The sequence below is a fragment of the Vipera berus genome (assembly GCF_964194415.1).
Source record: "Vipera berus genome assembly, chromosome: 5".
In the NCBI taxonomy this organism is placed as follows: domain Eukaryota; kingdom Metazoa; phylum Chordata; class Lepidosauria; order Squamata; family Viperidae; genus Vipera; species Vipera berus.
In genome coordinates this window covers 43,004,812-43,028,539 of record NC_138207.1, presented here as the reverse complement: position 1 = coordinate 43,028,539, position 23,728 = coordinate 43,004,812, and the positions used below count along the sequence as shown (strand labels likewise).

Here is a 23,728-nt window from a genome sequence, read left to right as displayed (position 1 = left end):
TCTCTATGGTCCAAACAGGCTTCTACGAGCGGCTGATGAAACAGTATTAACCTACCAGGAATCGGCAGCTAGCTTGCGTTTCGTTTTGACTAGTCAGCGGAGACGAAGCGTGGGTAAGGGCCTATCGAGTTTTGGAAACTGACAGGCCCACGTTTTTTTTCCCTAGCGGGAAAAAGAACCGACTGAATAACAACACATTTAAAATAAATAACCACCATCTAGTAAGGGGAGTTAATAAACGACATCACGGTTAAAAAGAAGAGGGATCGCGTGGGTGGGGGGGAGTAGGTTATTTAAAATTAGATGGCACCGTCCTCATCGGCGAAAGAATTGGCCGACTCACAAAAACAGGGAGGCTCTTAGCCAATTGGGTTTCGGTGGGGAATGGACTGGTCCTCCAAAGGGAATCTGCATAATTGCCGTTAATCGAAGAGTAGATTCGAATATTGGCCAATCAACTCTTCTCTGGGAGCACCATCACCTTGCCAACGAGGGCGGGACTAGAGTAAGCGCCTGATGTTCTTTCTGCTTATATGTCAGTGCTTAGAATCAGAATCTAGCTGGAAGGGACCTTGGAGGTCTTCTAGTCCAGCCCCCTGCCAAAGCAGGAGACCCTATAGTATAGGCTTATATCATCTCAGACAAGTGACTATCCAGTCTCTTCTTAAAAACCTCCAATGATGGAATGCCCAGGATGTCTGAATGCAAGCTGTTCCACAGATTAATTGCCTTCACTGTTAGGAAGTTTCTCCTTAATTCTAGGTTGCTTCTCTCTTTGGTCAGTTTCCATCCATTGTTTCTTGTTTTGCCTTCTGGTGCATTGGAAAATAAATTGACCCCCTCCTCCTTGTGGCAGCCCCTCAAATACTGGAATACTGTTATCATGTCCCCCCTAGTCTTTCTTTTCTCTAGACTGGCCATACCCAAATCCTGCAACCGTTCTTCCCATGTTTTAGTCTCCAGGCCTTTAATCATCTTAGTTGCTCTTCTTTGCACTTTTTCCAGAGAAGCTTAGAGCTTCTCTATTGTACACAAGCTTAGAGTTTCTCTTGCTGCGTGTGAGCTTAATTTTTCTATGGCTGGAATTGCAGTCAATCACTTGAGGGTGTGGACTGGTTTGCGTTTAGAGCAGAGGTCTTCAAAATTGGTCCTTTTATGACTTGTGGACTTCAACTCCCAGAATTCCTCAGCCAGGCATGCTGGCTGAGGAATTCTGGAAGTTGAAGTCCCCAAATCATAAAAGGGCCAAGTTTGAAATTTCCTGGTTTAGAGTATTTTCCTCAGTATTTTTTATTAAAATTTATTTTATTAAAATTATTTATTAAAATTTTATTTTAATTCCATTTATATCCCGCCCTTCTCAGAAGACTCAGGGCGGCTTACAAGCTTAGCAGTAGCCTTCATTCTATGTATATGCCTGCTTATTAGGGCTTTCACACACACCCCAAGCGGCATTATTACAAAGTCAGCTTAATTGCCCCCAACAATCTGGGTCCTCATTTTACCTACCTCGGAAGGATGGAAGGCTGAGTCAACCTTGAGCCTGATGGGATGCGAACCTGCACTAATTGCAGGCAGCTGGTGTTACTTAAGGAGGCATTAGCCCACTGCTCCACCAAGGGTTACGTCGTGAAGTTTGTGTAACAATTGTCTCGCTTAGTTGAAGTCTTCGATATTTAACCCTGGTGGGAAGCTCACTTGGTTGTGTGATTGACGGCTTTTCCATTTCTCTTTCTAGGATGTTGTACACAGTGATGCGCTACGTTTTTTTCTGGAGAGAAAATCTTATCTTTTGATATTGTGCCATCATTTTGCTTGGTGCAATTTTCTCTTTATTATCAGATTAAGTAAAAATTTAAAAGATACCCTTGGTACAGATTTGTTGAACTTAATATAAGATTGTTATTTATATTAATATATTAATAGTTTAAAGTAAATGTGCTATTAAATAACGTACTCAAGGAATCCGAAAGTATGAGCCTTCTCCTAGGGGACTTGTAGTTTGAAAACAGAAGGAAGATGAAGGTAAAGAAAACATTAAATTATTTTAATTAAAGATACTTAAACTGAATTACAGCAGAATACTGGAACTGGAATGTTGTGTCAAATATTTAATCAGCTAATTTAGTTTTGACTAATGAAAGTTTTTACTGCTGTTATCCAACTCTTTCTTAATTTACCCATTTCTTTATATTTGGATATTAAGGAAATTGAAGATCGGCACTAAACTTCGATATAGACATTAATAGGTGTATTTTGGATGATTGCTTATTGAAAGACTCACGTTACACCCCGCTCAGCCATTTAGGAAGCAACCATTTCCAAAGCTATTTTTGATAAATCGGTGATGCTCTCAAGAAGCAACTGCTGAGTGATAGCAATTAGAAAGGAGTGAAGATGGAAAAGTTGAAAACTGGACAGATTTGGATGAGCATATTGGAAAAGATAGTATATAAAGTTGCTGCAAATACTATCAAGTATATGAGAATTAAGTGCTCTGTATATTATACAACATTTCATTGTTTAGTCTTAATGCTGCACTAATTATGTCAGCTGATTTTAGTAAGGCAATACAAGTTCCCTTCCTGCAAAACTAAAATGTTACATAAGTTCCCTATTTCAGTATGGTTATTGTTAAACTGTAGCTTTCAATAGCATGACCAGTGTTGAAGGATGCTGGGAGATATAATTTAATTATATGTAGAGAGTCATGAGTTTCCCATGTCTTAAACTAGGCTAAAAAATGGAGTTCACTTTCATAAGCTTTGTCAATGGCTACAAATTAAATGTCTTTAAAAGAGAGAAAACTGAGAATGAAGCAATGATTGGCTTCTTATTGTTATAACTCTGCTACCTCCTAAATCAGAGCGACAGAGCTTGAGATATTACAGAAGAGAGCCTTACTTAATCTTATGCCTTACTTGTATCCGTAAAATGTTTGTTTTACCTTTGACAGAAAAAGATTGCTGGATTCAGAGGGATTTTGAATAACTTGTGCATACAAATTAATACCTAGTTAAAAACCTAAAAAAATATTTTTGCTTCTGCTTGAACTAATGTGCCAATATAACTTGCTAATATAATGGATTCTTTTCACTGTTGCTATCTCAGAGGCCATATCATCTTTCAACAGTTTGTATACAGTCAGGTGATTTACTGTTGATTCACTTAACCCAATATTGACTCTATTTTGTCATATAATAGGTCTTTGTAGCCCTCCCTGAGAACAGTATGCCAAGGATTTCACATTACTTCTCTATTTTGAGGGCATAAGGGAAGATGGATTGTATATGTCCATCTTTTATATTTTGCATATATCCAGCTTCTGTATATTCCTTCCTGAAAATGTTAAGCTCCAGGACCTGAATAAACTAATGCACTATATATATATAGTCACCAAAAGTATGAAGGTCAGTGAGTGCAATTCTTGGGAGAAGTTTTGAAATTATTAAATTAACATCTGGCTACCTATCTCTGAGCGTTGCCAATAATGATGAAATCAGTCATGTGGTGGCACCTAGTGGTCAATTTAATCTAGGATCCTGGGGACACAAATGTTTTGAAAATAAACTGTGGCAATCTTAATGCCTTTCTGACAGCAAAGTTATAAAAAGATAATGGCAACCAAATTCAGGATCTCCTTGATTCCTTTCCCTGACCATGGATCCTCTGGGTTCAGGGTCTCCCAGCCATGTGTTCTCTGCTCCATTCCTTGCCAGTCACTTGTTACCTAGAAGCAATTACTGCCAAACATATAAGATAGCCCTTCGTTCTGTCTACCTGCACTGTATTCTTTTGTGCATCTTTCTTCTGAAGCCAACATGCCTATTTACAGGCATTTCTAAGGAATTTTAGCCTTCTTTGCAAGTACCTGAACTGGGCAGCTGGCAGGACATTGCAGAGAAAGAAATTGTGATCTTGATAGACACATGATACATTTTTTTTGTTTCAGCACAGGTCATTGTTTCACAAGGAGGCTGACTGAGAATGGAAGAGACCACCTTGAAGATCGTACTAGTGGAACAAAGAACGGAGACCAATGAGAAATTAAACTATACTGGAAAAAATAATATCTCATCAAACAGGTATGTAACTTACTTGTTACTAACTTATGGTCTTTGCCTTTAATGTAAATACTAAGGTCTTGCTGTTTCATGTATGATTTATTTTACAATAAAACCTGTTGAACTCAGTGGGGCTTATTTTAAACTGAATTTGCATAGGATGGGATTGCAAAACTCATTTCAAGAACATTATCCTGGATTGGAATATTCAGATCACCCAGATTATTAGCCAATTTAAAATGTCTGATTCAGAGTCATATAACTATATACAAAATGCTTTCAAAATTAATGAATGTATCAAAGGGCTTTCATGAGGCAGTCCACTTCCTCAATTTTATGACAGTTTTTCAAAGGAGGTATTATTAAAAAAACAATTTTGTAGCATTTGGAGGTGAAATAGGGTCATTGCTTGGAAAAGTGGGTAGCAATGGAGAAGATTTGTCAAAGAAGCATTTTCCAAAATACACACTGCAACCTTGTGTGAAGGTGACAGTATTAATCTATGCAGTTCCTCTTACTGTTGATAACCATTTTTCCATTCTATTTCCTATAGGAAAATTTATATGGATTACAATGCAACCACCCCTCTGGCACCAGAAGTGATTGAGACAGTTAAAGAAGCCATGTATGAAGCATGGGGCAATCCTAGCAGTTCTTATGAAGCAGGTCTGATCAAGATTATATGGAAGTGTTTTGTGAAAGCATCTTTTTGGGATATAAGCATGTCTAGTGGTAAAGGGGGGGGGTTCTAATCTTGAAGGGTGATTGGCGTAGCAGTTAAAGATTTATAAAAAGAAACATTGAATGATGAATCATTACAGTCTCCAGTCACTTCTAGTAGTAACTATGGAAAATAGAGATCGCCCTAGTAACATTTATATCAGAATGTTTGCTGTTAAATTATATGTACATACACATGTAACACTCCATTTTTTCATTGTTTAAAAAATAATACATGGGCAGGCTGATTGGAAAAGATGGTAGGATAGTAGGCAGTGTTGCATGTGTATGCACATATAATTAAACAGCAAACATTCAGATTTTATGTGTTATTAAAAAGCAATAAAATAAATTTTTAAAAGTATGTAAAATTAGTCAAACCATCAGCCCCACCTGGGATTTACAGTTCAAAGCAGCAGCCTTTACAAAATTAGCTATGTGTTAGCATCTTGTAGCCATAACTGGGATGTTATTAAATGTAGTGTCATTAATACTGTTTTGGGGCAACAATGGTTGGATAACTTTCAGAGCTGTAATTTATGTTTTGCCCAAAACAGTGGGAAGAGAAGTAGCATTTTAGCACACCTTGTGGCTAGTGTTGAGTGTTGTTTATTTAAGGAGGAAAATGCCATTTTAACATTAGTAGAACAAAGGATAGCTTAAGCCTGTCTCATTTACGGACTGGGAAATAAAATGAAGATAATTTCATGGGTACAGGACTGAAAAGTGGTGTTGCCAGGACATCTCTGTACAATGTTTAGTTGCAATTGGGAGAAAAGCCCATAATTAAAATGCACATGCTTTTACTGTGAGGAACAAAAATCCCAGGATCTACCTTATATGATACATTTTTGTGTCTTGCCTCCACAGGTCAAAGAGCAAAGAAGATCATAAATGAAGCTCGTGAAAGTCTGGCTAAAATGGTGGGAGGACGGTTCCAAGACATTATTTTCACTTCTGGAGGGACAGAAGTAAGATATTTGATGTTGTTAACACTATTTTGATATGGTTTTTATTTTTTAAAATGCCTTTTAATTACTAAGCTTAGTCAGATTTATTTTTATTTTCTGGAAATGAAATTTTGGATGAGAAAAATCTGCAAAAAATAGTAATTAGCTCAAAGAAAAATCTACCTCTATCCTACAGAATGACTTTTTGATCTGATTTGTATTTCTTTCTTTCTTTTTCTCCAGGCAAATAACTTAGTGATTCATTCTGCAGTGAAGGATTTTATGAAAAGCAGCAAACAAAGTATTGTTGCAACAAGAGAAAACCACGAAGAAAAGACTTTAGGGACACTTCCACATATCATTATATCTTGCATTGAACATGATTCAGTTCGTCTCCCTGTAGAGCACCTGGTGAAGGAACAAAAAGCTGGTGAGCAATTGACATTTTGTAGCTAGGGCCATCAACATTTTTGGTGGCACTTTTGAAATGAAGGTGAGGATGTTTCACAGAACGGCTGTTACTGTGAGCATGGCCATTCACAAAATACAAATTTAGTAGAGCATGAACTTATGAGTTTCTTTACCTCACTATCTCATTTATGGTCTTAGGATATTGTCTGTCACCCCCAGTTTACCTTTGTTGTTTCTTTACGGATAGATGAGTATTCGGAACAAGTATGCATCTGCAACTGTTAAAAATACTTTGTTTTTTTAAAAAAAAATATCCATGGAATCTTGCAAATCTGATTGTGCTGTACCCCTCTTCCTTATAGTTTGGTGAATTGGGGCAGTTTCTGTGTGAGATGCTTCCAAATGTTATCTGGCTATTTTGGATTTAAAAAATACTTCACATCTTTTTGCCTAAACAATAGTTCCTGTGTTATCTCCATCAAGGCCATCTTATTCTCTGGAGGCAAAATACATGCATTTCATTCAGACATCCTAGCTTAGACTATTAAATGTAGAAGATAATGATTATAAACTTGAAGAAGGAATGCAGAAAAAAAGTTAAAACAGCTTGGTCTAGGAAGAAGAGGGTGTGAGGCAGAAACTCGAAGATTACTTGCTTTGATTCTCTTTGGTATAAGAGAGGTCAGAGGAAAACTCCTGTCAGGCTTTCAATATTCTGTTATTATATCCTATAATGATACAGTTCCTGTAATTTTTATGGGGTCTGTTTCGTGACTTGGCTACCTTAAAAAGATGATATGGTGATATCATTATTATGAGATTAAATTATTATTAGAATTGTATCCCTCCTTTTTTATTTAATTATATGGAGATGGATTTGTAGGAAATGACCAGGCTGAGTTGGGGGTGGGGGTGGGGGTGGTGTCAAGGGCATCATCAGTTTGGAGTCCCTTCGTGCCCGTAAGAGATCTAAGTCCAGCCCTCCTTGAATTCCATTGACTCTTATCTACCGCCAATTTGCCTTGATCATTAGTAGTTCAGATTCTTGAAAGACCTAACATGGAATAAACTTCTAACTCATTTGAACAACCTTGGTTCCTGGTTTCTTGCACCTAAAAAAAATTGATTATAAGTGTTTTCTTAACTCAAAATATTTTATAAAATAAAGGACCTAAATTATACCCTGCTTTCAAGCTGTTGCTGAGTTCCTGTGGAGTTCCCTTTTCCCCCTTAAGTTCTGCCTTTAAACCTGTAAATTATTAGGTTTCCTCATGACTGCTAAATTTTGCAGTCTCTGTTATCTGAGCATTTTGGCTGGAACTTACCTGATACCCATTGGAGAATCCTTCAAACCTATTGTAAGAAAAATAGCAACTGCTTTTCAGAAAATTGAACTGTGGCATGACTTTCTTCTTTTTATGCTGGTTTGTAGAAGCCACTTTTGTGCAAGTATCAAAGGTGACCGGGCGAGTGGAAGTAGATGATGTTGTTGCAGCAATCCATCCAACTACGTGTTTAGTTTCTGTAATGCTAGCAAATAACGAAACTGGGGTTGTGATGGTGAGTTGTAAATTTATAGCTCATAAACTTAAGAAAAATAGTTGAGATTTTTAATTAATTGAGATTTCTCCAGAACTAATGCCAAAGATATGTCAAAACAGGTTCTTCAGGGTGGCTGCTCTTCACATTTAATATCTTCAAATTTCTTATTTTTTTGTTATTTATGCCAGTGTTCTTGGTCCCGTATTTTACAACAATGACTTTATTTTTGCCAGCATGGTTATTAGATTTTTGTTTATTAAATTGCTGAAAAGGAAGCAATACATTATGGCTTAGTTTTTATTATAAAATTTGCTAAATAAGTAGACAAGATCAATATTAAGTTACTAGGTAGATTCAGTTATGCTAATATTATGGAGACAGGCAAATGTTAACAATATATTTTATTTTTATTTATTTTTTTATTTTAATCCCATTTATATCCCGCCCTTCTCCGAAGACTCAGGGCGGCTTACAATTTAAGCACAAACCAATGTGCTTAGCAATAGCCTTCATTCTATGTATATGCCTGCTTATTAGGGCTTTCGGCCCCCGCCAAGCGGCATTATTACAAAGTCAGCTTATTGCCCCCAACAATCTGGGTCCTCATTTTACCTACCTCGGAAGGATGGAAGGCTGAGTCAACCTTGAGCCTGGTGGGATGCGAACCTGCACTAATTGCAGGCAGCTGGTGTTACTAAAGGAGGCATTAGCCCACTGCTCCACCAATTATGACTGGAGAAAGATGGTAATACCAGTATAACAATAGGCCTATCAGTCATAGCCTATTCCTCAATTATGAGAGACTAGAATTTTGTCCAATGTGATAGAGCATATTAGTTGATGCAACATCTTTTCTATTTCAGTAGTTCCAAAAATGAATTACTAAATACTAATAGGGAGGGAAAGTAGTATTTTTGATAAAATTATATCTACTGACACCTAACAGGATACTTTTCTCTCAGCCCATCTCAGAACTCAGTCAGCAGATTGAAGTTATTAACCACAAGAGAAAGGCCTCTGGTCTGCCATGGATCTTAGTACACACAGATGCAGCCCAGATGATTGGAAAGGGGCGAGTAGATGTGCAGGACTTGGGAGCAGATTACCTCACTATTGTAGGACACAAGGTATATTTTTCTTTGTTTGGGCTACTATCTCCTTGTTGTGACCTCTTCTGAACTTTGGAGAATTTCATACCCAAGAATAGTAGTTCTCAATTACTAAATTAGAAGCCACTGTGCCTCTAATTTGGTTTGTCATTTCTGGAAACTGTATTCTCTTACAGATCTCATGTGACATACTGTTGGAAAGTCTTTTGTTGAATAGCTGTACAGCAGGCATGTCAAACTGCCGGCCCGTGGGCCGGATGCCTCACGATGAAACCGTGCCCTCCCCATTACCGGCAATGGGGGAAAAGTCGCGATACGTGACGCGGCGTCGCGAGTTTGACATGCCTGCTGTACAGTAAACTCTGCTATAAATAATCTTACTATGCATGTTGGTAGGCAGAATATAAAGGAGCAAAACAGTAGTAATAAAGACTTTAATTATGCCACATCTTTAGGGCGGCACACTCTGTTAAGTGTGATATCTCTAGGAAATTCTTCGTAAGTTTCTTTTTCAAAAAGGAAGGTACAAGAGTATCTGTTGTGTTTGACTTGATACTAGCCAATTGTAGTATCAAGAAGTGGAAGTAATGGGAACATTGAGGGAAATGACTATATAAAGCTGAGATTACCCAGAGAGATGTTTGACTCCCCTACATTGCATTATTCAAGCAGAGACTGAATAGAATCATTCTTTGATTTTAATGGTACTTCAGAAAGCTTAGTTGGTCCATTAATGATTCTCCAGTAGATGGCCCTCAGGAATAATTTTTGAGTAACATCTTTTTTCCCCCACTGAATTTTAGGACTCTTCAATGTGACATGCTTAAGTTTTCTTAAGCATGCTTTCTTCCACTCCATAAAACGTCTATAATTTTGCATTACTCCTGTTACATTTTCCTCTTAATTCTTACAGGAGGACAAAATTATAAAGTTGGAAAAAAACTGTTCACGACATCTAGTCCAATATCCTTGCTTAATAGAGGATCTGCAGTGCATTCTTCTTCTCTGGCCAATGGCTGTCTTTGCTTAAATGTCTCTGCCAACTATCTGCTGAAGAAGTCTCTATACTCATTACTCTGTTCAATAAGTGTTCTTATCAGGAAAGTTTATCTGCACTGTTAACTATAATTTATCTGCCTTCGGCTTTTATATATTACTTTTACTGTTGTGATTTATAATTGCAGTTTTACGCCCCACGTATTGGAGCCCTATATGTTCGAGGACTTGGTATGAACACTCCTCTTCACCCCATGCTATTTGGAGGCGGACAGGAATGGAGCTTTCGCCCAGGGTATGGTGAACAGGAGCAATGGATGTACCAACTGAATTGTTAGAGACCAACCAAATGCATCGTGACACTATAGCAGGATGTACAACTTTCTTTGGTTCAAGAGCAGGTAGCCATGCTTGATGACATGTTCAGGATTGTAATCTAAAAGAGGGTAGTGGGGCAAAACCCATCATGAACAGGAATGGAGTATTTTATTTTATTTGTATTTATTTTTATTTAGCAAGTAAAACTAAATAATAAGTACAAGTAAATAAAAGTACCCTGCTATGCTTCCACATTGTGGCAGATCAGAGGATTTTGGGAGAGGTCAGTGAAGCAATGTATGCCAAGAACACATATTCTCAGCGGAATCACCCAAGATACCTATGAAGGTCATCCCAACTGCTCAGCTAAAGCGAGTAGGCACCTATTTTGGGCAGTAATAATGTAAGTGAATGCTGGAGACAGATGATCACTTTATTGCCACTCGAAAGGCATAATTTCATACTGCATAGGAGAATACAATAGTAACAATTTGCTTGTATTTTATAAAAAAAATCACATGAAAAAACCACGTAAAGTAATTGACAATTGAGGGTTGGATAATAGGGACCTCACTTGATTTTGTGGCCTGCAGTTCTACAGATGTGACATTTTGATGGTGTTCTGAGATTTATATTTTAGTGGTGCAAGATTTGGCTAGTTGTCCTGGGCTAGTTGTCCAGTCTCTCTCTATTTTTCAAATCAAATGAATCCTAGAACAAATCAATCCATAGTTCTCACTCAAGGCAAAATAACCTAGCTGAAATTATTACATTTTACACAAATTATGCAAAGACCTAACTGTCTTGAGAAAAAAAGGCAAAGACCAGAAGTAAACTGGATGGACCCATCTTCCATGTATGCCATGGAAAGACCTGAAGGGGATATATTGTCTTGCAGAAGGTCTGTCTATATTGTCACCAAGAGTCAACAACAACTTGATGGCACAGAATCAGTTTAAAAAATGGTAATCATTAAAAATTAAAGTTTCATTGCATAAATCCATTCATCTTTCTCTCCCCCCTCCATCTCTCTCTCAATCCAATTGATAAAGTCGCTAATAGTTTCTTCAGTACAAACACAAAAACACCTCTCTCTAAATCTCTGAATCAAAAGGTATGGGAAATTAAATAGATGGATCCCTATATATTTCAGTGCTCTGCTTCTGAATTCCAGTTGTCTGATTTTGTCTTAAAGAAAAAGGAAATGCAAGTAAGATAAGAAGAGGGGAAAAAATAAATAATGCAGGAGAGAGCAGGCTATGCTGAGAGTAACAAACAGGCAGAGAAAATTTGTAAAGGAAAGGAAATGCACTAGGATAAGGGTTGCAGAAGAGCATCAAATGAATTGAGATGGCAGAAGGTTGAGGGGAACTGAACTGAGGCAGCGGTGAAGCAAATACAATTGAGGAGAATGAGTAAAGATCACAGGAACAAAGGATGAGAGTTATCTAGGTAGGTAGGAAACAGAGGTGGGAATCAGGTAGGTGTTCTGTACCAGCCTACTACCGGCCCTGCAGAAAAGGCAGGGACAACCCCTTTTACAAAATGGCAAGAGGCTGGAACTAAGCCTGCCAAATTTATTAACATCAAACAGCAAAGAGAGCAAACATGAACCATGAAACAGGAGCTATTCAAACGGTTGCCTTCAGCAAACCAGCCCTCCCACACATTCCCCTTTTAAACAGTTCAGGGCGTGGCTTCTCTCTGCCTCCTTCCGAGGTGCCCCATTGCCTTCCTCTGTTTACTCCTGATTGACTGCCTCCTGCGTCGGGCGTCCTTGAACAGGGCCAGCTGTGGGTCATCTTCATCCACGCTGTCAGGCTCACACAGCTGGGTCTGCGTCGTGACCAGATGGGAGGGGCCTGGCTGAGGGCTCTGCGGAGCCTCAATACTATCCTCAGCAAGGTCTCCAACACCCCCCTCCTCCTCCTCTGAATCATCCGACCCAACTGCCGAACCCACAGGCTGACCCTGAATCACAACAGTAGGTTAAAGAAGAGAAGCTGCAAGTAGAAGTAACAGCAGGTAGGAAAGATGATGGAGGCAGCAGTGAGCACAGTAGAGGGGAAACTGGAGGGAGAGGAATTTGGAAGAGCAGTAGAGAATAGGCACTTAGGAAGAGTAGAGGTCAGGCTGATGCCTGAGAAACTGAGGAAGAGGAATCATAGGCAGCACTGACACCCGCCCTGCCACACATTTTGCACTTCTGTGCTATAGTGAATAATATGTAGGTTTTAAGAGTATGCAAGAAAAGGTATCCAAAGGAAATATTTGGAAGAGAAATGCAAATAGAAAAATAAGAGGATCTTCTGATTAGAAGTTTTTATTTTATTTACTTCCTACATTAATACTAGTAAAATATTGTAACAATGGTTGTTATGCTAAGTGTGTAATGTGTTAAACAATTCACACAGTTGTATTTGTGCAGCTTAAAGTGTATGAATCAAAGCTACTTTTTTTTAGGACTGAGAATACTCCAATGATTGCTGGTCTTGGCAAGGTAGGCTTAAAAATGGTAAATGATACAAATGTGCAATGTGGATAAAAGCTGTCTTATTGAATAAGTGTGTCTTTATTTGTTTAAAAAAGAGGAAATGGATATCAGCAAGTCATAGATTTAAATGCAGCACACATATAACTGTAGTAAGGTACGATAACTGTCCAGATTCTCTGAATTTCTTTGCTTGGGCTTAGCCAATGCAAATATTCTTTAGTTTCTAGACTCTTGAGCCAAGTCTTCATAATGTTTTCTGTGTTTGCATGGAGACCCAAAGTTCTAGACCTAGACTTAGACTTTCAGGTTAGTTTAGCATGTAGTGGGATACCAATAGAGGATGTTGCAATCAAGGGCTTAAAGCAATCTCACCAAATTTTTTTAGCATTTTTAGTTTTTAGTTTTTTAGTTTTCAGTCTCTGCAGCTGCGCAAGTAGCTTATCAGACTAAAAGTAAAACATCAAGTTGGTCTGTAAACAAATGGCAGGGAGTGGAGTCCACAGGAACCAGTGCTTTTGTCATTTGCCTTCTTCTGATACCTCCCTCCTAGGAAATGGCTCTGATTGTTGAATGTGGGTAATGTAAAATATGCTTTGCACGTTTTGAAAATAATTTGCAAAAAAGAAAAAAAACATTTTGGACCTACCTGTTATTGATTTTTAAAAGTGTAGGTTTTGGAAACTTGAAAAAGAGTTTCAGGCTTCTTCCAATTATTTTTAAAGTGTGTACAGCCATACTGCAGAATACACCAACATTTTTTTATTACTTTTTATCTTTAAGATTGTTTTGTAGGTATAGGGTTTTAATGGGAAATTGGGGGGAATTTGTGGAGGAATTCATTGGCTTTTTGTCTACCCTGGCTAACGATAATAAACATCATATGGTTAGGTGAACAAGGAAACTGAATGATTCCTTTCGAATTTGGCTCTAATATTTAACCTGTTATTCTTGCCTTCTATTGCAGGCAGCTGAATTGGTGAATGAAAACTCTGAGTTATATGAAGCTCACATGAGGAAAGTTCGGGATTATCTGGAAAAAAGGCTTGAAGTAATTTCAGTCATCCACCTGTTTTCTATATACCGTAATTCTGCAGTCTTTATATGGGAACAGGAGATGACATCAGAAAGCTATATTACCCTATACCAGGGGTAGGCAACCTTGGCTCTTTTATGACTTGTGGACTTCAACTCCCAGAATTCCTGAGCCAGCGTGTCACGAGTCATAAAAGAGCCAAGGTTGCCTACCCCTGCCCTATACTAAACACAGTCATGGGACAGTGATGCCTTTCAATCTAAATGGAAGCAGGGCAAAGGGCAAGAATGCTGAAAATAGCAAATGGACAGAAATGACACAGGGAACACATTGATTCAGACTACAGATGCGTGTATCATGTCTGGATTGACCCCAATGAATATTGCAGAACTGCCATTTTTTGTAATGGAATAGCATTGAAGCCCCTTTACATTGTCTTTCTTGGAATTTATTACTAAAAGAATGGTGACAAATGTCTTACTTTGACCTGCTCGAGCAACACAAGACCTTTCAGATATTCTTCCCACACCTATGTGCAAGGTGATAGGTAATCTTGTGAGTGCTGTTCTACTGTCAGGGGGCAATACTACCCATAAATATTTTTATTTCTTTATGGATCTAAAATTATAACATACTTATATTTTTCTTCAATTCAGCAATATCTGTGATAGTTGTGTGTGTGTATTAATAAGTTGACATTTTATAAAAAGTATTACTTCGTATTCTAGACTCTATTTGGAAGACAAAATATCCATTTTAACTGTCGACTGGAAGATTCTAAACGACTTTGCAACACCTGTAATTTTTCTATATTGGGCTCAGGTCTACAAGGTAACATCTATGTCTATATTTGCACTATTGTTTAAGAACTAGTCTATGATTGATTTATGGGATTTTGTATTTAGTGATCAGTACAGCATTTAGTATTAATTGCTTTTAAAACTAATGTCTCTTCCTTAGACCAAATCAGGGTGTTGTCAGCATGCTATTGTGTGCTTAGTCAAATTTGCATTGTAATTTCATTATGAAAATGCCAACTACAGATGCAAGATACAAATTTTTAAAATTCCTTCTCTTGAATTTTTAAAATGAATTATGTAATTAGAAGACATTGTGCTGTTTTGTCCCTGAAACATGTTTTGAAATGTATATTTCGCATGTTCAAATTTGGTTGTAGCAATTTTATATATGTGGTCCTAACCACACTGGTTGGTCAAAATTCATGAGAAGCCAATTCTACCAAAATACGAACAAGGATTGATTTTTAAACTTATATCTTAGTTATACTTGATACCATAGGCAAAACTACAAGCAAATTTTGTGTATTTCTTCCATAATTAGATCCATAGGTACTTCATGAGAAGAGAGCAGATATATATCTTGTTTTTTCTGTAGGTTGGCTGGTGCTCTCCCGTTGTAGGACTTTGCTAGCCAGTGTTGGGGCAGCCTGCCACTCTGAAAAGGGTGACCAGTAAGTAGCCAGTATTGTGGAACTAGATATCCTGCAATTGGAGGGCATATGTAAAGAAGTTTTGTGTGTGTGTGTGTGTGTGTGTGTGTGTATTTTACAAAGAATTAACCACTTAGAGTCATAACAGGTCTCAATCTTTCATATTACCCAAGAATTATGGTGAGTGGTGATGGTAATGTTATAGCTGCTGTGAAGAAAGACACTATTGATAGTGTTTTGTGCCACTTTATCCATACCTTTGGAATTTCATGAGCCACAGCAACCATACTCCATACCCAACTCACATTATGTTACCACCTTTGTCTTAACAAGCAAGCTATGCATGGTAACAATATTAGTGCTGCTAACTAATTGACACTGACCTCTGTTACTTAAGAACTAGTGTTTATTTAGCGTATAGCATAGAGTACATGGATATAACAATAGTACATGGATATAACAATATATAAAAGGAGCTCATTGTGTTCCATGTATTATGGAAATATGTAGTCAATTTTGTAAGGTATGAGGAATTGTAAGAAGATATATATAAGTTATAGGTTACATTTTGAAATAAATTAGTTCATGAGAATGGGAATAAGTGTTCTATATCTAGGGCATTTATCCAATTAAGTGCAGTATTTGTTAGTTGGCGAAAATCTGTTTTTCCTCCTGTATAAGCTTTCAAATAGCAGTTTGTCAACCATTCTAACCGCTATATTCTTAAGAGCTAGTAATGGCACATGACAGATGGATTATGATAAATATTTATAGCCCTTACATCACTGTAATTGCCTCCCTTCCTCACTGATTTATACTATTATCCAAGAAATAAGCACCATTCACAGTCCATTATTCTATCTATGCAATAGGAACAAATATTACATGATTTACATAATTGGGTTCCTCCATGGATCTGATACCAGTTTAAATTATATATATTATTTTTCCTGGGCCTTTAAGAGTAAGATGTGAGGAGAGAGAGATTATGCAGCCTTGATGCTGCGGAAGTAGGAAAAGAATTGGCTATTCAGAAGCTAAGAGTATTTTGATTTAGCTACCAAAGCCATTATGAAAATTGATCAATTTGCTGACATATGTTTATTCCTAGTGATGAGCATATGCTTTGTACCACTGTAAACAAATCTTTTCCAAAATCCACATAGCCCTCTCTTTTCGGGGCAATGGCCTACATAATTAATGGAGTACAAGGAATTAGGATATTGTAAAATGCTTTTGTTCTGACTAGGAAGAGAAATGTAAAATGATGTACCTAGTATCAAAAAGTAACTTGCTTCCCATATGGTGTGCTGTATACAGTATTTCAGATACTACAGGTTAGTATAAAAATTAAGTACTTTGCATTTATATCTTTCTTTTCAAAAGACTTAAAATCATACGCTGAAATATATAGAATAATTGTTAAAATTGCTATAGGCATTTCGGAATGTAAATAAGGTAGCTACACAATACTGAAGACACCTATTTTAGTAGCTTTGCTGCCACTCATGATACTTGAATCCATAATCCGGTTTATTATTTATTTGTTTGTCTCACCAGTCAGTTTATAGCATAGTCGCTAAATATAATCAAATCTAAATTTATCTGTTCTTGTAGTTAAAATGGTTAATTTTTTAAAAAGCATCCTTTTAAATACAATTACCGTATATACTTGAGTATAAGCCGACTCGAGTATAAGCCGAGACCCCCAATTTCACCCCCCAAAACTGGGAAAAGTTGTTGACTCGAGTATAAGCCGATCCGCCGTTCTGCAAGCCTCCGCCGCCAGCAGAGGCTCGATCCGCCATTTTGCAAGCCTGAATACACAGGAATACCCTGTGTGGCCGCGGCTCTCGGGGAAGCCCTGGCTGTCCGCTTCCTCGCTCCACGCTGCCATTCGGGGCCCGCACGTTCCCCGGGCAAATCGCGGCGCCCAGCAGGCGAGGAAACACGCCCGCTCCAGTCGCCCCCCCTTCCCTCAGGAGACGCGAAGCAAGTGACCGCCCGGAGCTTACCGAGGACTTGCGCGCGGCCGAGGCTTCGGTGCTTCCAGGATCGCGCGCACCTCTCCCAAGCCGCCGCCGTCCGGAGACCTGCCGAAGTTTGGGGAGGTTTGGGGAGGTGCGCGCGCACCTCCCCAAACCTCCCCAAACGTCGGCAGGTCTCCGTTCCTCCGCGCAGACCTGCCGACGTTTGGGGAGGTTTGGGCGCCTCCCCAAACCTCCCCAAACGTCGGCAGGTCTCCGTTCCTCCTGCCGACGTTTGGGGAGGTTTGGGCGCCTCCCCAAACCTCCCCAAACGTCGGCAGGTCTCCGTTCCTCCGCGCAGACCTGCCGACGTTTGGGGAGGTTTGGGCGCCTCCCCAAACCTCCCCAGGTCTCCGTTCCTCCGCGCAGACCTGCCGACGTTTGGGGAGGTTTGGGCGCCTCCCCAAACGTCGGCAGGTCTCCGTTCCTCCTGCCGACGTTTGGGGAGGTTTGGGCACCTCCCCAAACCTCCCCAGGTCTCCGTTCCTCCGCGCAGACCTGCCGACGTTTGGGGAGGTTTGGGCGCCTCCCCAAACCTCCCCAGGTCTCCGTTCCTCCTGCCGACGTTTGGGGAGGTTTGGGCGCCTCCCCAAACCTCCCCAGGTCTCCGTTCCTCCTGCCGATGTTTGGGGAGGTTTGGGCGCCTCCCCAAACCTCCCCAGGTCTCCGTTCCTCCGCACAGACCTGCCGACGTTTGGGGAGGTTTGGGCGCCTCCCCAAACGTCGGCAGGTCTCCGTTCCTCCTGCCGACGTTTGGGGAGGGTTGGGCACCTCCCCAAACCTCCCCAGGTCTCCGTTCCTCTGCGCAGACCTGCCGACGTTTGGGGAGGTTTGGGCGGCTCCCCAAACCTCCCCAGGTCTCTGTTCCTCCTGCCGACGTTTGGGGAGGTTTGGGCGCCTCCCCAAACCTCCCCAGGTCTCCGTTCCTCCGCGCAGACCTGCCGACGTTTGGGGAGGTTTGGGCGCCTCCCCAAACCTCCCCAAACGTCGGCAGGTCTCCGTTCCTCCTGCCGACGTTTGGGGAGGTTTGGGCACCTCCCCAAACCTCCCCAGGTCTCCGTTCCTCCGCGCAGACCTGCCGACGTTTGGGGAGGTTTGGGCGCCTCCCCAAACCTCCCCAAACCTCCCCAGGTCTCCGTTCCTCCTGCCGACGTTTGGGGAGGTTTGGGCGCCTCCCCAAACCTCCCCAGGTCTCCGTTCCTCCGTGCAGACCTGCCGACGTTTGGGGAGGTTTGGGCGCCTCCCCAAACCTCCCCAAACGTCGGCAGGTCTCCGTTCCTCCTGCCGACGTTTGGGGAGGTTTGGGCGCCTCCCCAAACCTCCCCAGGTCTCCGTTCCTCCGCGCAGACCTGCCGACGTTTGGGGAGGTTTGGGCGCCTCCCCAAACCTCCCCAGGTCTCCGTTCCTCCTGCCAACGTTTGGGGAGGTTTGGGCGCCTCCCCAAACCTCCCCAGGTCTCCGTTCCTCCGCGCAGACCTGCCGACGTTTGGGGAGGTTTGGGGAGGCGCCCAAACCTCCCCAAACGTCGGCAGGTCTGCGCGGAGGAACGGAGACCTGGGGAGGTTTGGGGAAGCGCCCAAACCTCCCCAAACGTCGGCAGGAGGAACGGAGACCTGGCGACGTTTGGGGAGGTTTGGGGAGGCGCCCAAACCTCCCCAAACGTCGGCAGGTCTGTGCGGAGGAACGGAGACCTGGGGAGGTTTGGGTAGGCGCCCAAACCTCCCCAAACGTCGGCAGGAGGAACGGAGACCTGGGGAGGTTTGGGGAGGCGCCCAAACCTCCCCAAACGTCGGCAGGTCTGCGCGGAGGAACGGAGACCTGGGGAGGTTTGGGGAAGCGCCCAAACCTCCCCAAACGTCGGCAGGAGGAACGGAGACCTGGCGACGTTTGGGGAGGTTTGGGGAGGCGCCCAAACCTCCCCAAACGTCGGCAGGTCTGTGCGGAGGAACGGAGACCTGGGGAGGTTTGGGTAGGCGCCCAAACTTCCCCAAACGTCGGCAGGAGGAACGGAGACCTGGGGAGGTTTGGGGAGGCGCCCAAACCTCCCCAAACGTCGGCAGGTCTGCGCGGAGGAACGGAGACCTGGGGAGGTTTGGGGAGGCGCCCAAACCTCCCCAAACGTCGGCAGGAGGAACGGAGACCTGCCGACGTTTGGGGAGGTTTGGGGAGGCGCCCAAACCTCCCCAAACGTCGGCAGGTCTGCGCGGAGGAACGGAGACCTGGGGAGGTTTGGGGAGGCGCCCAAACCTCCCCAAACGTCGGCAGGAGGAACGGAGACCTGCCGACGTTTGGGGAGGTTTGGGGAGGCGCCCAAACCTCCCCAAACGTCGGCAGGTCTGCGCGGAGGAACGGAGACCTGGGGAGGTTTGGGGAGGCGCCCAAACCTCCCCAAACGTCGGCAGGAGGAACGGAGACCTGGGGAGGTTTGGGGAGGCGCCCAAACCTCCCCAAATGTCGGCAGGTCTGCGCGGAGGAACGGAGACCTGGGGAGGTTTGGGGAGGTGCCCAAACCTCCCCAAACGTCGGCAGGAGGAACGGAGACCTGGGGAGGTTTGGGGAGGCGCCCAAACCTCCCCAAACGTCGGCAGGAGGAACGGAGACCTGGGGAGGTTTGGGGAGGCGCCCAAACCTCCCCAAATGTCGGCAGGTCTGCGCGGAGGAACGGAGACCTGGGGAGGTTTGGGGAGGTGCCCAAACCTCCCCAAACGTCGGCAGGAGGAACGGAGACCTGGGGAGGTTTGGGGAGGCGCCCAAACCTCCCCAAACGTCGGCAGGTCTGCGCGGAGGAACGGAGACCTGGGGAGGTTTGGGGAGGCGCCCAAACCTCCCCAAACATCTGCAGGTCTGCGCGGAGGAACGGAGACCTGGGGAGGTTTGGGGAGGCGCCCAAACCTCCCCAAACGTCGGCAGGAGGAACGGAGACCTGCCGACGTTTGGGGAGGTTTGGGGAGGCGCCCAAACCTCCCCAAACGGCAGGAGGAACGGAGACCTGCCGACGTTTGGGGAGGTTTGGGGAGGCGCCCAAACCTCCCCAAATGTCGGCAGGTCACCGTTCCTCCGCGCCCTGCCTGCCTGCTTCTTTCCGCTGCGGAAAGAAGCAGGCAGGCAGGGCGCGGAGGAACGGAGACCTGCCGACGTTTGGGGAGGTTTGGGGAGGTGCGCGCGCACCTCCCCAAACCTCCCCAAACTTCGGCAGGTCTCGGACGGCGGTGACTTGGGAGAGGTGCGCGCGATCCCGGAAGCACCAAAGCCTCGGCCGCGCACAAGTCCTCGGTAAGTTTTTTTGTTGACTGGAGTATAAGCCGAAGTGGAATTTTTCAGCCCAAAAAGTGGGCTGAAAAATTCGGCTTATACTCAAGTATATACGGTATGATTCTTCTGAATCTTTTCATACTGGCTTCTTAAGTGTATATGTTCTGTTTTGGCTACATAAAGATCTAGATTTGAAGTTTAAATTTGTTATTAGCTTGTGCAATAACATACAGTCTTAAAAATCCACAACCTTCCTTTACAGTTGGTTCCATAAGTCATTAGAACTGTGTTGTATATAATAACTTTTTATCAGTTTTAAAGTGATAACAATAAATAGCAATTCCACTTTCTCCATAGTTAAAAGCCCTTAATGTTTAGCTTGTCATCCATATATATTATTGAACATTAATCTGATTAACAAAGAAATTTCAGAATTACTGAATTGCATGGTGTAGTTTAATTTCTGTTAAATTCTGTAGACCTCAGAATACAAATTTGACCATATTTGAATTTCTATTAAAACAAAAATATCTTAGAAATAAATATATTTTGGACAACAAGCTCTGCTTAATTTGTTTCCTTTCTCTATATGCTTCTCAGTCCACTATGGTAAAAATACCGTTAAAGGTTATATTTTGCTTTAATTGTGTCTGTTTTCAGGCCCTCAGCTGTTCTGCTTAGCTGTGGAATTCCTTATAATGTTGCACAGAATGCCATACGCCTCAGTGTGGGCCGAAATACAAGCAAAGAAGATGTGGATCTGATTGTAGAAGATTTGAAACAGGCTGTGGCTGAGTTACAGTAGGCTGGACAGTTACAGTCAACAACAGTAACAACAACAACAACAACAACAAAACATTCTGTTCATCAATGTCAGGAAGTGAGCTTATATAATCCTGATACTCTGTCTGCCATACTTACATCTGACATATTGTGAATTATTGTGTTCCCATCAATTTAGTGAAACAGAATTTTTGTTGAACATCAAGTAATTTGTTTACAGCTCTTGAATACCTTGGAGCACTGTCTGCATCTATGAGCACTATTTTTTTCTTGAGTTCAGCACTAGTAAATCCAGTTGGTGAATTACACTTTTTAACATGTTTTACCAAACAGAAGGAAGAACAAGGAAATATTTCTACTGGATATTTAAGTTGGTCCTGAGCCGAAAAATGTGAATATAATGGTTGTCCCAAAGGTGCTTTTTCCAATAGGCAACGGGACTTGCTTTTTTTCTTTGAAAATATTTGCTTCTCATCCAAGAAGCTTCTTCATTCAGGTCTATGGATATTCTCAATCATCCAGGTCATTTTTGTCCCAAAGGTGCTTTTTCCCAAAAGCAACTGGACTAGTTTGGGGTTGTTTTTTCTTTGAAACGTTTCACTTTTCATTCTTCTTCAGCTTCTTGGATGAGAAGTGAAACATTTTCAAAGAAGAAACCGAAGAAAGTTCAGTTGCTTTTTAGAAAAAGCACCTTTGGGACAATCGCGACGTGGATGAAGGAGAATCTCCATAGATATGAATACAATAGTTAGAAGGTGTATGCATTTATATACATATACACTTGTATATGCCAGACATATGCATACATATATGGTCAAGTAAATCTCTAAATTTGAAAGAATCAGGGATTTGCCTTGGAGATGTCTATGTTTAACCCAGAAATGCATAATAATAAATTGTTCTACTCAAATAAATGTATGTATATGTACTGGGAAAGAATGTACAAGACATCTATAATCTATAATCTATAATACATCTGTTAGTATTAAATAACAGAGACAAAACCAGAATACTGGTTACATATAGGCCTGCTTCCTTCCATTTACCTTAGCATTACAGAGTTATTTATAGTTTTATGTAGCTAAACATGTTGCCTTGAGCTTCGCAAAATAAAAGTGTGATATAAATCTAACTAACTGAAAAGTAAATCATGCTGAAGGCAACTTGGATTTTGGGGTTCTGAATCAGAGATAGTTGTCCCTTTCTGTATGGATGGCAAGAGGACAGAATTACCCACAACAGTAATTCCCTTTTGAGAGGAAGCAGGTGCTGTGATAGATGCTGGATTTTACTGTCACTGTTTGTTACAAAACATAAAAAGTCATAAATATCATAAATAGGAGATCTGTTATCACTTGAAAAATCCCACAGCAGGAGAGATAATGGCAGCTGGGTATACGTGTGTATTTTCTTTAAGTGTTGAATTTCAGAAATATGCTGGAATTGGCTTGAATAAGTGGAATAAGGTATATTGTTTTGTGTGTTTAGTTTACTTTTACTGCATTCACTGTAACATTGTTTGCTAATAGTGAGGAGCTAAAGAGGTAATGTTTGGTTTCTTAGTATTGTACTTGCTAAGGTTTTAATAGGAAATTTCTCCAGTATAAGTCACTCACTAACCTTTCATAGTATTATTTGTTTTAGTAGACAGCTTGACCGGTTCTTGTTTTAAACCCCAAATATGAAACATTTCTTGATTTGCAAAAGACTCATGAAACAATTTCCTTTTCCTGGCTCTTGACTTGATCCCTCATCTATTTCTGTCCCTGATCCAGCATTAGGTTTATTTATTTATTAAGAAAAGTTATATACATTCATGGATAAATTTATACGGAATGTTTGTGATGAAGGCAGTACGTAGGAGGTAAAAACGTGTGTATCTGCATCTAGATGGTACAGTGTTGTTTTCTAAGAACCTGTATGTTTTCTGTGAAATTTGAATGATAGATCAAAAAAATATTGAACTGAAACTAATTATGAAGGACTAAGATGTTTCTAATAGGAAAACTGGAGTGATTGGTAATAAGTTGAACATCATAAGTGGTAAACATTAGAGCAAGAAAATTCTGTGAGTTGGTAGAAGATTGTCTAAGCAAGGTAATATGGATGGAGAGATATTCAGACGTGCAAACGATAATACAGAATACGGTGTAGTTTGTCATGAGGAATTAATATTGAAAAGGATTAAAATGTTTGTATATAACATAGTGCTTCTGCCAATTTTATTTGCTTATTGAACTTGTATAAGCTATTGTATTTGTATTTGAGGGTAAAACCATTCCATCTCAAGTGACCCAGAAAATGATTAAAATATGGAATTGCATTTAAAAAAAAGCAAATGTAGACATAGGAAATTCAGAAAGAAAAATAGTAATTAAAGTTTCTTCAGGTTTTTGTAGCCTATAATTGATGAATACATAAAACAGATAAAATTGCACTGTAACAGTGCTACCGTTGAAGTTTTGCTGTTTTTTAAATTGGAGTATAAAATTTGCTATACATTTGACCAGTCTGTTTAAAGTACATTTGACACTTTAGGAGTTAATGTCACAAGAGAAAAGTGAATTAATAAAATCAAA

At 41.1% G+C, this 23,728-nt stretch overlaps 1 protein-coding gene across 1 annotated transcript; it reads left to right on the top strand.

The window, feature by feature from the left end:
• The first annotated feature begins 29 nt into the window (after positions 1 to 29).
• Positions 30 to 23,728, top strand: SCLY (selenocysteine lyase). The gene is made up of 13 exons (XM_081330096.1): positions 30 to 113; positions 3,953 to 4,085; positions 4,618 to 4,730; positions 5,655 to 5,755; positions 5,978 to 6,164; positions 7,578 to 7,705; positions 8,650 to 8,814; positions 9,981 to 10,087; positions 12,574 to 12,610; positions 13,569 to 13,652; positions 14,366 to 14,468; positions 15,033 to 15,108; positions 21,027 to 23,728. The coding sequence occupies exons 2-13, from the start codon at positions 3,988 to 3,990 to the stop codon at positions 21,169 to 21,171; spliced, it is 1,344 nt and encodes a 447-aa protein (XP_081186222.1). The 5' UTR covers positions 30 to 113; positions 3,953 to 3,987; the 3' UTR covers positions 21,172 to 23,728.